General features: G+C 36.7%; 1 protein-coding gene across 8 annotated transcripts in view; it reads right to left on the bottom strand.

The window, feature by feature from the left end:
- The window catches only part of INPP4B (inositol polyphosphate-4-phosphatase type II B), an 841,422-nt gene that overhangs the window by 110,058 nt on the left and 715,449 nt on the right, over positions 1–15,915 (bottom strand). For all 8 annotated transcript variants that reach the window (XM_032246545.1, XM_032246548.1, XM_032246546.1 and 5 more), the window contains one exon: positions 7,395–7,551. In XM_032246545.1, the coding sequence (XP_032102436.1) occupies positions 7,395–7,551 (157 nt within the window). The remainder of the gene's footprint in view (positions 1–7,394; positions 7,552–15,915) is intronic.

Genomic DNA, 15,915 nt, shown 5'->3' with positions numbered 1-15,915 from the left:
CCTTTGGTATCCTGTTTGGTCTCCAAACTGCATTTGATTTTCTTTTCTTGATGCTTCTTACGCCTCCACTGAGAGTAATCCTCATGCCCCAAGGCTAATAAAGATTTTGCTCCTCTTTTCCTCTTCTTTTTCTTTACATTTTATCCAGTTTAATCTATCTGCTGATGCCTCTCAAATGTTTACTTCCTTTCCTAAGTCTTTTATCTTGTAAGTGATGCCTTTGGAAGATCTCTTACTACGTATCTCCCTTCAAATACAACTTACTCACGCACTAGACTGTTAGGACAGGGCCATAACTGGACGTGTTTCGGGATACAGTGGCTGGAACAGGGTAAGTACTCAACAAATATGAAATGAATGAAAGAATTTTCCTCTTTCTTTTCCAGCCAACATAAATTTAGTGTCTTTCCATGAGGCTTAATGCCTGAACTATTTTATACATAATTGTATTAATTAGTGAATTGTTCTAGTCTTTTATTATTATTATTATTATTATTATTAAGAGAGAGTCTTGCTGTCACTCAGCCTGGAGTGCAATGGCATGATCTCAGCTCACTGCAAACTCTGCCTCTCAGGTTCAAGTGATTTTCCAGCCTCAGCCTCCCGAGTAGCTGGGACTACAGGCATGTGCTACCACGCCCAGCTAATTTTGATATTTTTAGTAGAGATGGAATTTCACCATGTTGGCCAGGCTGGTCTTGAACTCCTGACCTTAAATGATCCACCTGCCTCGGCCTCCTGAAGTGCTGAGATTACAGGCAGGAGCCACCACACCAGGCCCAGCCATTAATTATTTCAAGTATATTAGATAGCTAGCGAATCTAGGGAATCAAAGATAAAAGATGGGAAAGAGGAGCAATTCACTACAGGCTTATATGTGTCCCTATTTGAAGGTCGGGGTGCGCTTTTAGGATGAAAAGTCTTTGGCACTGGCAAGCTATTGATAATTGGTGATAAACGATCACTGGCAAATCTCTGGTAGTTATCAGCAGACAGCTGTGCATTTGTCTGTTTGTTTGCTTGTTTACTTTTTATATAACTTGGCTCTCACTATGCTGCCCAGGTTGGCCTCAAATTTTTGGCCTCCAGGGATCCACCCACCTCAGCCTTCTGAAGTGCTGAGATTACAAGCATGAGCCACAGCAACCGGCCCAAACGATTGTGTTAATTGAAGGCAGCTAGAGATAAAGTAAAATATGAGGTAAATATAGTGAATTATCAGATCCCAGGAGGGATGTGGAATATACCTTACAAGTTAAAATGGAACTTTCAAGCAAAAAAAGGACACGAGTACCAAGAAACTAGGAACAAATTCTAAGCAATGACACGTGAACTAATTCTATGATCTGCATGGATGTTTACCACTTTGAAAGAAGCGTGATGAGTTGAAGCCTATATGGGCTCATGAATGAAAATTATTTCGGAGAAACTTTATCTTGGACAGGATTTACAGCTGGGTAGATTAGGAAAAATAATTCAATGGCATGGGATATTTGGCCTTTCACAGGGCATTTCATGATATGCTTGTGAAAGATGGAGAAATATAGGCCATGCAATGATATGAATGGGTGAATATAGAGCTGGTTGAACACACATCCCCAAAGGGTAGTAATTAACAAGTGTGTTTGAATGCATACTGTCTTTTTAGTGATATGCCTTAAGGATTTCTCTTTAGCTCTGTTTCCTTATCATTTTTATCTGTTGCTTCTAGGAATGGACAGAAAATGGATATGAAATGTGAATAAAATAATCCTGAGTGGGTCAGCAGATATAATGGATGAAAAACACATGTATTTATTAGAGTGTACTCAAAGGTGTTTTACAACTGTCAGGAATGGGTTTAGACAACCATCTCTTCAGTAGAATCAGGATAGACTGTTTTAATCTTCTCATGCCCCCAATATTTCATAATGTCTAGTATATAGTGGTGCTTAAATGTTGCTTGAATCTTGAGAAGTCTAAAAGATAGGTCAAATTTAGCAAGGTTTATGGATGTCATTGGAATTAGTAGTAGAATGTGGATGTCAAAACAGTGAATGTGAGCTTAGATATCATTAATATTGGAATAGTACCTAAAAGTAGGGAGGTGGTCTTCCTGGGTTACTCTGCAACTCTTAAACCATATTTGTATCACTGTGTGTAATTCTGCAGACTGCTGAGACAAACTAGATGTTCAGAGAAATGAAAACTATTGGATATGCTTGAAGCTATTCCTTTGAAAAATGACTGAAAAGGTGACAATTCAAAAGGGACATGATGGCTGCTTTCAGATATACCTTAGGCCTAATGTAAAAAAAGAAAAGTAAATGTGTTTTTTTTATTGCAAAGGATTATATCTGGGCCAGCGGGTAAAATGTAAGAAAATATATTAGGATAAAGGTCTGGAGTATGCTGCTCTAGAAAACAAAAATCGTTTTCTATAACTCAGGATATGCCTCATAGGCTACTTGAAAATTGGCAGAGATATTGTAGATAAGCTTCTTAACATATTTTAGGAGGTTCAATTACATCATCTTTAAGATGACATCAAAATCTAAGATTCTGATATTCACTGATTTTGTCTTTAAGTCTGGAGTTTATGAAACTGAAGGCATGTAATGCTACACAGACAGCAGATACTCAGAAAGGTGTTTGAGTGTACCACAAATAAAAGGACAATCTTTGTTCATTAGGAAACCACATAAATATACATCAGCTGTAGAACTTTCGAATAACTATTCTATTCTTTCTGTTCAGAACAGCACAGATAGTTTTACGTCTCTCAGCACTATCTGCGCTTACCCTGAAGAGAAATTTGTAAAACAAGTGAAAGATATACTATAAAACCTCAGCTCTCAAACAAACAGAAAATCTTCAAAACTACAAATTTAAAATATTACTAAATCAATATACTGTGAAAAGGAAAATCTGCAACTTGGAGAGAGAAATAGTTGTAGGTTATAGAACAACGTAAGAAAGTGAATAAAAGTAGCACAACTCGGATGACCATCTGTTTAACCATGTTAAGTATATAGCAGCAAAACAAGCACAAATTATAGCTACACTGTAAAAATAAAGGAGTGTGATGAAAGAAAAACAGTCATAGGATTGATTTACTCCATATTTAAAAATGTATCCCAACATAAATCACATAATAAAAATCCTATAAAACAAAATTCCAGAATTTGATGTAAAATAGGTATGGAACCTAATATGTAAACAAAAAACCAGAAGTAATACAACATGAAGAATAACATCACTAACAAATGATGTTGCAACAAATGCTATCAGCATTTATCACATGCTGCATTGTAATAAATACCATGTCTTAAATTGCTCACCTAATCAATTCACTAATTAATTATAAAAAGGAAAGAAGCAAAATGGGTTTTGTACCACAACTATGGCCTGGGATAAATTTGGGGCTATTGAAAAAATAAATTTTATTATCAGAAATAATATTTTGAAATATAGTAATATGTTATATAATGCCAAGATTCACAGAAACAAGAAATTACAATATGATATTTCACCCAAAGTGGTATAAATAAGTGACAATATTTAAGGCTGAGAAGACTGTAATTAGAAGGGTGCTTATAGATCCTGCTAGAGTGTCTTCTGTTACAGAGAGCCACCAAAACGTTTCTATCCATCCAGATGTTGATTTCTAAATGCTGTTCTCAAATAAAATAAAACCAGGGTTCTTTAGAAACTGGCTGAACCTGGAGCTGGGGTAGGGAAAATATAAGATGAGCCTAGAGCTTCTTATGGTGCCAAAGAGGAAGACAGTGAGCAAAAGCAGTAAGAAAATGAGTAAGGGAAATAAGAAAGTAAGGAAGTAAATGACCATGGGAGGATGTTGTCAGAAGGACACAGAAACCAGTCTGAATAAAAGAGATTCCGGTGGCTAAATCCAGAACAATTTGAGTCCAAAATAAATAGTATTGGATTATTAACCAAATAATTAAGTATTTAAGAAGAAAATATTTTGAATGTTATCACCACAAGGAATGATAAATATTTAAAGTAATGAATATGTTAATTGCCCTGATGTGGTCACTGTATTATGTGAATGAAGGAGCACACTGAGTTTTACCCCAAAACAGGGCTCCCTGGTATAATGAATATGTTGAATTACAGGCCCTTAGAGATCAACAGGTGCTAGAACAGACTTTTCCCTATCTACATAAAGACAGAGAAGACCTACCAAGGAGAAGAGTTGTTTCTCTTCTGCCTCACCCCCATATCTCTCAATCTTCTACCTCTTCAAAAGCACAGGCTAAGTTTCCTAATCTGCCTAAAGTCCAGATCTTCAAAAACAAACAAACAAACAAAAATCCAATTACCTGTGTTCCATTCCTTGAGTGTTTATTAACTGAACCCATATCACAGGAGGAAGACTAAAGTCATCAACAAACCTGGACATATTTTTGTCACAAATCAACAGGCCCAACAGACCATTGTATGTTCTTTAAGCCCATTAAATTATCCTAAAAATCATTTACTATCTTCCTAAAATCATCCATATTACCTCTCCTCTACAGTTTCTCTAAAATTTAGGCAATCATTCTATGATTCTCCCCTTCCATATGATAGCAATACATTTATTTTCCTTTCCTCTTATAAATCTGCCTTTTTATGGATTAATTTTTCACTAACTCTTCAGAAGGCAAAGGAGAAGCTTTCCATTCACCCATACGTACACACATATTGAGACCTCACAGTGAACTCCATTAAAATGTACAATTATTATGTGTCAAATATAATTAAAAATTACGTAAAAAATAAAATAAGTATTCATGGTCCACGTTGATATAAAAAAAAGGATAAATAAGTACATAGGAGAGAAGGTGTAACTCTTCCTTAAAAAATAATTCCAGTTCTAGCAGTCTAACTTGTGGAACACTATCAAGTAGTTAAGGACTTAGAGAATCAAAGATGATTATGTGTTAGTTGCAGTACTATTATAACACTTAAAAATATAAAATAATATCTTCTCTTTTGACGAATTAGTTTGCAGTAATTATAATATTTGTTCTTGAGAATGTTTATGAGGAAATATTCAGAAAAAAGTAACATATTTTACACATTTAAATAGTGACTTCTCCTAAAAATATTCTAATACAAGAAAGAATTGATGAGTGAAACAAACACAGATAATAAAATTAAAATAAGAAAATAAATTAGAAGGCACTATGTTGTAGTTTGACCCTAACCATTCACAACATTGATCTAGTTGTAAATTCCACATTTGCAGCAACTTCTACTTAGGTTTACACTATATCTACACAATGTCTCTATTCAAATAAAAATGATTCATCTAATCTTACAGATGATTTATCTACCAAATATTCTACCATTTAAAATGCATTTTGATTGCCTATATGCAATCTTCTGATGAAATACAAGACACACACACACACACACACACACACACACTGTATAATTTCAAATATTTCAGAATTTTATTGTCTTCAGCGAGAAGTTTTGGCAACATTAAACAAAAAAATGTAGCAAAATCCAGTGTCCCTTGTCTTATTTCTGTTAAAAAATAATTTATCTTGAAAAATCTATCAATGGATATAGTAAGTCACTAAAGTGAATTCTTCTTACCTCATTTTCCAGGGGACAGCAGGGTCTGGCCCATACTTGATAATCAATATATGTTCAATTAAAGAAAATTGAAGTATGCTATTTCTTTATGGCATAGCTATGACAAGTTTTCATTCTGATTCATGTAAAGTTATGAAGCTAGCCTGGATTCATTAACTAATAAAAACTGGTATTATTAAAAAAGGATCCCTACATTAACTAATAAAAATGGTATTATTAAAAAAGAAAATCTTTACATACAGTTAGATCAAGTAGGTGTGAACATCAAGAACATTAGCATAAACATTTCAACTATATAAATGTATGACAGAGGAAGAGGAACCACCCGCAATAAGAATACTTTAGAAAGACACAGCTTACAAATGTGATTTAGAAATGGTTCTACTATTAATCAAGTGATGAAAGATTGATGTTTTATATAATTAAACTCCTGACAAAAATGTAATGAAAAATTAGGAAAACAAATTGAGGAAAAGTATATCTAATTTTATAAATGTCCATATTTTCCTATGACTCATGTTCTTAAAGTAAAAGAAAGAGCAGATTTCAGGAGAGGAGAGGAGGGTAGCATTGCTTATTCTCTCCAAACACTTCAGACATCCAGCAAAAAGTCTGACTCAATCCTAATTGCAGTTCCTACTGCCATAAAGAAATGTAGACATTTGCCTTGGTTTTTTTGAATTTTTGTTTTTTTTTTTTTTGAGACAGAGTCTCACTCTGTCACCAGGCGCCAGGCTGGAGTGCAGTGGCACAATCTCGGCTCACTGCAACCTCCGCCTCCTGGGTTCAAGCAATTCTCCTGCCTCAGCCTCTGGAGTAGCTGGGACTACAGGTGCACGCCACCACGCCCAGCTACTTTTTTTGTATTTTTACTAGAGACGGGGTTTCACCATGTTGGCCAGGATGGTCTCGATCTCTTGACCTCATGATCCACCTGCCTCGGCCTCCCAAAGTGCTGGGATTACAGGCGTGAGCCACAGCGCCCAGCCTGCCTTGGTTTTTGTGTAACATTAATCAAACATTAATCAAATCAACAAAAAGAAAATTTCAAAGCCATTTATAGGGACACACCTATAGTTAAAATTTTTGTATTTTCTAGCTAACCTTGTAACAATGCATACATTTGAAAGTATCTACCTACCTGCCTCCCTACTTATCTACCTACCTGTCTGCCACCTCCCTTCCTTCCTCCCTCCCTCTCTACAGAAAAACACATATACTCACATATATACACATGTATATGTGTGTGCATATTTTCATGAAAATCTAGATTTGTCATATATTTTTAGAGCAATGTGCTAATATATTTCTTACAGTCAAATCTTCCTATATGTTTTGGAGATAATTTACACAAATATTTCTCAGAATAATGCACAAATCGTACTATCTGATTATATTCTGTTCAGAAACCACTGTGAGATACTGTGTCCTTGATACGCCTCCAAGTTTCTAAGAGTCAAATGCAGATGCTTATTTATCTTTCTAATAAAATTTTAGAGAAATGTGTGTAAAAGCAGATTATACTATGTCAAATCCTTAAAAGAAGAAACACTGTTCTTTTTTCAAGGTTTCTATGTGGTAAGAGAAGAAGAGGAAGAAAAAAGAACATTGCAAGCGGTTCTGAAAACACAACTGAGATGCAATTTGATAAATGGCCTTCCATCATCCAAGCCAGAGCAGTGGAAAAGCATGCTATCAGCACTTTCATCAAAGATACTATTTACTCCTCTCTTTCTATCTCATTTTATCATGACTTTCTCATTTTATTTACTCAGTAAATGATTGGAAAAAATGATTTCTACCTCTTGGGTGAGAGAGGATGGCGTCTGCTAATGAAGGTTCCTTTTCTCCATCATTGTTGCCGCCACTGCCTTCACTGCCACCATCTCTTTCAATCAGTTTGTCCACCATAGCGATAATGCAGTTCAGGCTCTTCCCCACATTGGCCCACACCCTGTCCTGAAAAGAGCATGAGTATCAATACATATTTTTGTCACAAAAACAAGATAAGGCAAAGTCAGATAAATCTATTTTGGAGAAGCATTTAGAGGAGCAGTCATTAGAATGCAGATGGAGTAGCTCTAAATTCCCATTAATTTGGTCACTCTATGGATATACAATAAATCTATGTTCTCTCAATAAAGTAAAAATGAAGTATCACAAATCTTTTTATTTAGTCCATTATTTTTGCTCTGTCATAAAGAAATGATGATGGTGATACAATAGTAATCCACAATTGAGCACAAACTATGACATTTTAAATTGGAGATATCTATTCTGTTTATCAACACAATATGAAAGCAAAGACACATGAATAGTTTTAAAGAATGGCCTCCTTTTGTGTTAGAAATTCTTGGAGTATTTTTGGTAACACATATATGTATATCCGAAAGTTTAGCATTTTAACTAAAGTATATAGTTCAATAGCATTAAATATATTCACATTGTCATGAGCCCACTACTAGCATCCATTTCCATTTTTCGTCTTCCTAGGCTGAAACGCTACACCCCTTACGCATGAATTTCACATTCCTTCCTCTTCCAGCCCTTGGCAACCATTATTCTGCTTTCTGTCCCTGTGAATTTGACTATTCTAGGTGCTAGAAATTCTATAAGTGTGGTCTTTAGACCACTTCTAACAGAACAGCCTAGAAAATTAGTATGCAAATCCCTGGGTCCCACCGGGTGAGTCAGAACCCCTGGGAGGAAGGCATAATACACTGAAATTTTGACAAATTCTTCAGGTACTTCTGACCATAATGTCTTAGAACCTCTACTTAATATTACACACTGGAGCTACATAATAAGTCATTTTGAGTGATTTATTTCCTAGGAAGCGGCCTGTACCATTTAGGGGCCTCTTTGCCACTAATCTTCCCAGTTCTCGTTAGTAGCCATTTTTGTTTAGGGCAGTGCATGCAACTGAATTCTTTGATTCATAAAAATTGCGATTGTTTAAATAACATTTTGAATATAGTTATCACGATAGAAGACTGCCATTCCTTACTTCCTTCGTGCTTCTCTTCCTGCATCATGTAGCACTGACTCCACACTTCTCTTTCCAGGCATAATATCTAGATAGATTTATGGTGCTTTCCCTTCATCACATCATAGAACAACCTTTCAGTGGGTGCTTTCTCTGTAACAGAGCTGTCTCAGGAACCTGGAGCACCACTTAATGTAAAGATAGTACTCCATGATAGTATTTCCTTAGTGGTTTGTATTTTCTCAAATGTACTTTTTTTGCCTAAGCTAATTTTGCTGCTTCGTAAATATATAAATTAATTTTAGAAAGGATAAATCAAGGAATAGAGAATTGAATTTAGATTATGTGATGGTTATCTTGTAAAGACGAAGTGCAGAGACTTGCCTACTTCAGCTGAGGAAGTAATGGGATTTTAAAGAAAAGCAGGACATTCAAAGTTAGCACAGGTAATTTTGGATCCCGATGCGACATGCTACCTAGGAGACATTAAGAAAACTACTTCCTCCCTGCGGAAGCCCAGTTGTCTCGTTTGGAATGATAATTCTTGCTCTAACTGCCTCATCAAGCTACAATGATAGCCAAACATTGTGTTTTTATGAAGGCACTTGTTAAAATTATTACCATTTGGCAAAAATCCATTCTAAAACTTACTGGCTTTCTTAAGTGAATCAAGCTTTCCCCTCACCCTGTAATTTTGAGTGGGAAGTACTCTATTAACCACAAACAATTACCACAATTTTTCCCCTAAAGGCAGATCTTTCCACAAAGAATTGAAAGCACTTTCCCTCTAAGAAACTTTATAACACCAATCATATCCACAGATTACATCATCATCTGTTGTTTGAGAAAATGATGTAAAGAAACCTCTGAGCCATAAGCCAGGAGAGCTAAGGAAGCTCATTTATTCCAGGAGGAAATGCTGGGAAAGGTGAGTAACCTGATGGTCTTGACATCAATTGAATTGGGATCTGGTGAGGAGCTTCCATTCTGGAGCACAATAACAAATTCACGACCTCTTTTCTGAATATGCCTTAATCACTACCACCAACTGCATCTTTAAGGTGATCAAATTGAAACATGAAACAACTCTCCAGCTAAAACTGGAAATCAACTCTGTTACTGAGTTTTAAAAAAAGGGGAGCAAGTTCCTCTCAATTTTCCAGATTAGCTTTGCACGTAAGTTGTCAACTCTCTTCTCGTCCATGTTCAAAGGAACGTGTGTATTTGTGTGTTTGTGTGTGTGTGTGTGTGTGTGTACATATGGCACAGTTGGCTCACTGAAGCCTTGATCTCCCGGTTTCAAATGATCCTCCCACCTCAGCTTCCGAAGTAGTTAGGGCCACAAGCATGCCCATCACGCCCAACTGATTTTTATATTTTTTGCAGAGGCGGGTTTTACCATGTTGCCCAGGCTGGTCTTGAACTCCTGGGCTCAAGTGATCCACCCACCTCAGCTTCCCAAAGTGCTGGGATTAGAGGTGGGAGCCACGGCACCTCATGGAACTTCGTATTTTGATCAAAGATCAAGTCGCATTGCGTGTTACCTTTCTTATTTAAAGGAAAGTAAGAGATGGATCAACTTCTCTTAATCACATCTCTGAAGAGCTTGAAAATAAAAATATGTAAAAGATAATCTGACATTCACACTTATATATTGTTCTTCTTTCCAGAGAGCTCAGATGATAAGATTTCACTGTAAGTCACTTTTGTAGCCTGTAAAGAGATCTTCATTGGCCTGAGGAGCATAGTGAAGCATGTTCATTGGCTAAAACCAATAGACTGTCTAAAACCAATGAACATGTCATAAAGGGTTTTATATATATGGTAGGCAGAATTAAAAAAAAATTAGTCATTAATCTTTAGAGGACACACAGGACATGTGACAATATTCGTTGAGGGAAAGAAATTGAGCAGTCTTTTAAGTGATACTAACAGACAATTTAGGCATAATCAAATACCTACTTGAGGGGACACTCAGCAGCAGACCCTAAGCAGATTCCTTGTATTCCTTGTCCGCTGGAGAGGAGTTGCTGCCTATCTGGTGGTGAGAAAATTCAGCCTTGCTGGGCATGGCCTCCTCCTTTTTTATGAGCTTTACTGAGTAGATTAAAGTTACTGCTATGTGTGTCTGTCTCTAATATTAGAATGAATTATTTGAAGTGTGTTCTTGTTTTGTGGCACAGGGCCTGGCTCTCAGTAACTTTTGTTGAAAGAAAGGAAAGAACACAGGCAGAGAAAGAGGGAGGAGGCAAGGGAGGGAAGAGAAGGGGGTAACTTCAAAGACAGATTAAAGGCTGGCATTTATATTCACTTGATATATGCACATTAGCTAATTTAATGCCCAAAAGCCACCAAATAAGGTTAATGACCCAGGTTTTAGAGAAATAGAGACTTCTGGTAAGAAATGTTTAATAACGTTCAACATTAAAATGGTATAAATGTACTAGAACTTCTATTCTGTTTGGCCCAAAAGGCTTAATTCTTCCACTATGATTTTCACAGAATTGAGGTACACAGTAGCACAAACTACACAGGAAAACACACACACACACACACACACACACACACACACACACCCAGAGAGAGAGAGAAAGGAGCACAAGAAGTGTCAGGTAGAGGCATGTGCAACCTTACAGGAGCGAGATTTGGTGTCCATTGGTGGATCCTAGGTTAAGAGAGAAGTCTACAAAATGAAATGGCTGGTCCCGTCACATGCACCGTCAAGCCTGATGATCAAAGGTGTCTTACAGGCAGGGATGGAGCAGTCACTTGGTTAAAGGGTCATTCAGTTTGGCAAAAAGGACATAAGTGACCTGCATTAATAAAGGAATAGAGGATCAAGGGCCCAGATCGATTCATGTGACCAGGATATAGAGCAGGGTGCAGAAGGAAAGATGATAATTCAATTATCAAAACAAAAAGGAAAAATGATAATTACTAGGAGACTGGAGAATATGGCAGTCAATTATTCTGAAACCAGGATGCTACAAAAGGGTAAGAAGGAGTTTTAAAGGGAAGCCTTGAATATCTGAGTTCTTTCCTAAACAAGCCCCTTTCCACATTATATCTCTGTGAAAAGATACACAGAGGAAAGTTACCAGCAAAAATATATTCTCATTCTGATGATTTTTACTCACTGTGCCAGTCCACATGGGAAATGCTTTGTGCCTAGATTGCTGGTATGGGGCTAGGGCCTACTCGTCTTTCTTTTCCACTAAAATCACACAATTAGTTTCAGATTGCTCCCATGATGAAGGAAGGCTGATTAATGGGAAGCCAACAGGAGCATAAGAATGTGGCTGCAGCACATGGTGCTTCCAGCCTCTCCAGATCCTGCTTAGCTCCTCACCACATGAGAGGATTTAAAACAACCACTACCACCTATCAGAGAAATTGCTGGCCTTTCCTCTGGAAATAGCAGCTATGATCTTCCAGGTCTCCTACTATATGAAGGAAGTAATGGGGAATCAGTAGATTTAAGTCTAACCTCTATTAAATTGAGCCTAATTGGTATATTTAACCTCCATGGAGCCTTCACAACAACCCTACTCCTTGGAGGTGAAATGGTTATAAACTTTTCCTGGTCAATGAAGGCATAGAGTCAATGGGGAACCAGCAGCAATATTTATTTCACTCTGAGTCAGGTGCTCATTTATTTCTGGGTTACAACCTAACCTAACATGCAGGTCAAACCCAATGGCAGTAGATGCAAAAATTTTGATGGATGTAGCCAGGGAGACATTACATCTGGCAAAGTGAGCCATGAAGGCAGGCAGCATGATGCTGACTAAGCATGTCACACGATTATGAGTTTAGCAGCATCAAGAGAAATCCTGACTGCTTTGGAGCAGCAGTTAACTTAAAATATATATTCCATAATGCCTAGCTGATCTGCTTTTTCTAATGCCAATTTTTGATGAGAAAGAATGTGAAGACTAAGTCAGAGCTGATATAGATGTACAAAACAGCCCTGATGTATCTATATTTCCATGAATAATTTCTCACTTGTCATTATCAATTTCTGGGGACTTTGATTAGAAACAGTGAATTAACAAGGCGAATCCCATCTTTAAAAAGAAGCTTCCATTTATTCTTGATTTTGAATGACAGCAATATGCTCGATACTGGCCAAGTTCTGTAATACTGCAAACCTTTATTCTTTCAAGAGCTGGATAGCTTTTCTCCCTGAACCCTTTATCCAGGCTGTTTGGTAAATTGAGTTGTCCTTAAAATATTCTATATTTCAAATGTGTATAACCCACAGTATCTCTCTCTCTTTCACACACACACACACGCACACACACACACACACACACACACACACCACATATCAACACACACATCAACACATACACACACATTCGCTAAAAATAGCCAGGCATGTAAACATCCACCAGACGAGATTCCCTGAACTTTGCTTCCTATTGGTCCTCCTGCTGTAACTTCACCTATATCCTCACATAAAAATACCCGACCTTAATCTCTCAATAACAACATTCAGTTTAAAATTCACCAGTGGCCTCAACCTGAAAATGAAGCCTTCATAACAAAAGTGGACTCAATTACCCCTTGTTTCTCCAATGTTGACCTCTCCATATTGCCCTGCCTTGGATTTTTCCCAGGCCGATATTATTGACTACCACAAAATCAGGTCCATCTATAAGTGGTACATTCTTCACTGATCACCGTCCTCATTTGATTATTCCTAATCAAAAGCAGGCTTAGTACTCTAGCCAGTATTACATTCTTCTCTCAGCCTGAAGGCACATCTCTAGTTGGGTAGACATAGATAATTCTTAATTCTCATTAGTCTTCAAAATGAAACCTTCATCCAGACATCTTCTTGCTGTCTTAGAAACATGCTGTTACATTAAATCAACACATATTTACTAGACATCTGCTATATGCTGGCTCAGTGCTAAACATCAAAGATCTAAAGGAAGCCTTGGAAGATCTAATATTTCTAATATCTTGAAACATGCTGGCTTTTATACCTAGAATACTTTCTCTATTATCTTCCATCTAAATTCTTTCCCTTTCAAATCTCACCATCTCCAAGAATATTTAATGCTTCTCTCTCTCTCTTTGCTTAACATGCTTTTTCTTCTTTTTAATAGACTGTGTGCTCTATAAAGGAAACGATCGTTATTTGTTAATCCTTTTATTCTCATGTCTTAATCCTAGAGAGGAGAAAGGTGAATAAAAGAAGAATGGACCGGCCAGGGGCGGTGGCTCACGTCTGTAATCCCAGCATTTTGGGAGGCCGAGGCGGGTGGATCATGAGGTCAAGAGATTGAGACCACCCTGGCCAACATAGTGAAACCCCATCTCTACTAAAAAAGTACAAAAAACAATTATCTGGGTGTGATAGTGCTTGCCTGTAGTCCCAGCTACTCTGGAGGCTGAGGCAGGAGAATTGCTTGAAACCGGAAAACAGAAGTTGCAGTGAGCCACGATAGCATCACTGCACTCCAGTCTGGTGATAGAGCAAGACTCTGTCTCAAAAAAAAAAAAAAAAAAAAAAAAAAAAAAAATTAAAAAAATAGGAATGGATACAGGAATTAAAGAAAATAAAAAGGGATCATTCCTCCATTTTTTCCGGCTGTCACATAACCACTCTCTGAATATTTTTGTCATCTTTAAATTTCAAAATGCCTTCTTTCTTTATTTTTAGACATAAGATCTCCCTCTGTTGCCCAGACCAGAGTGCAGTGGGGGAATCATAGCTCACTGCAACCTCAAACAGCTATGCTTAAGCAATCTTCTTGTCTCAGTCTCCCAAGTAGTTGGGATGACAGGTGTTTGCCACCACTCTTGGCCTGGCATTTTTAACGTCTGTCACACAACCACCTGCATCCTTGGGATATATTTCAATACCTCTGTTCATTTTATGAGTGCTAGTCACCTTAGTTAAATGAGATGATGTGACTCTTAAGGCCAGGTTTCACATTAGTGCCTATACCACTGATGCACATTGTTTATACTTATTGAATAGCTATTGATTGACTTACTAATCTGTTATTTAGCAGTGAAAAGAAATTATGCTATAAGAAGTTCTCATTACATTCATCTTCAAATTGAATTTAGAACCAAGCTCCTCCTACTCTGAATGGCCCCGTTCAACCTAATAAATGCCACATCATGCTAAAGCTTTCAATTCAGTGCAAATATTAAATAAGGCATTTGTTCAATAATAAGTGAAAAAATTCTGCTGATTGACTAAAGCCTTTAACTTTAAATTGGTAATTGGATGTTATCTGCACAACTGGTTAAATTGTATGACATTATCAGTTAGTATGTTGTGTACAACCATTTTCAAACACTAATTCTTTTTAATTGTGTGTACCTTGATAAAACAAGCCAACAGTCTGCCTATATATACCATAGTGTTCCTTTACTTATTCACTGAAGTTTGGAGTTTAAAAATTTCTATTTGGGAAACAATATCTCATTATTCAAAATAGAATATATTAAAGTTTGAGGGCGCTTGATTTGAATGTAGTCATATATTTCTAAAGTGTATGTATGCAAGTTTACATATTCATTATATATAGGCATATCAAAATATCTGATATTGAACCAGGCATTGTAAATATCTAGGAAATATACAAGGGAGATGACGGTATCCAATACAGAATCACAGGAAATTCATTATATTATTTTACATAATCATTACATTATTTTATTACATTGAAAGAAATAAAATATCTATTAAAATACAGGTTTGAATTGGAGGATGAGCTGCTGATTCAGCAAACCTATACATTCACTTATTCCTACATTAACTCTGAAAAAGACACTGCACTAGGATGTATAGGATGTGTTAGGTGTTATAAAACAGGAAACTGAAGGTGAAAATATGAACTGCGTGTGGGAAAATCTAGAAATTGGCAGGATTTCATGAATATGCATGAACATAAAGATCTCATCTGGGGTTTCTTTTCTTTAACAGAACATTTTTGCATTCTAATGGATAGTCATGAACTTTGCTTAATCACCTTTTGTGGACCTTAATATTGGAAAAGCATTCAAAGCACGTTTCTCTTGGGTGATATAGACTGGAGAAGTTCAGGAATGTTTCCCATACATCAAGAAAACAGAGGATAGAACACACTCACAGTTGCCATATAGGGAACAAACTGGCCCCATTCTCCCTGCCTTTGACCACTCTTATTGATGGTGAGAGTGAATACTCTGAGTGTTCCCCCCTCATTTTAAGATTAACAAAACCACCCTATTATGTGTGACTTAGGGATAAAAAAAAGAAAAAGCTGGGACCAGGGGCAAATAGTTGCTTTCAATGTATATTTACAGGGAAACATCTGAAGAAATTATTT

The sequence above is a fragment of the Sapajus apella genome, unplaced genomic scaffold (assembly GCF_009761245.1).
Source record: "Sapajus apella isolate SASKATOON/1434 unplaced genomic scaffold, GSC_monkey_1.0 scaffold61, whole genome shotgun sequence".
Taxonomy (NCBI): domain Eukaryota; kingdom Metazoa; phylum Chordata; class Mammalia; order Primates; family Cebidae; genus Sapajus; species Sapajus apella.
The sequence above is the reverse complement of the archived record's forward strand: the minus strand, read 5'-3'. Positions and strand labels throughout refer to the sequence as shown.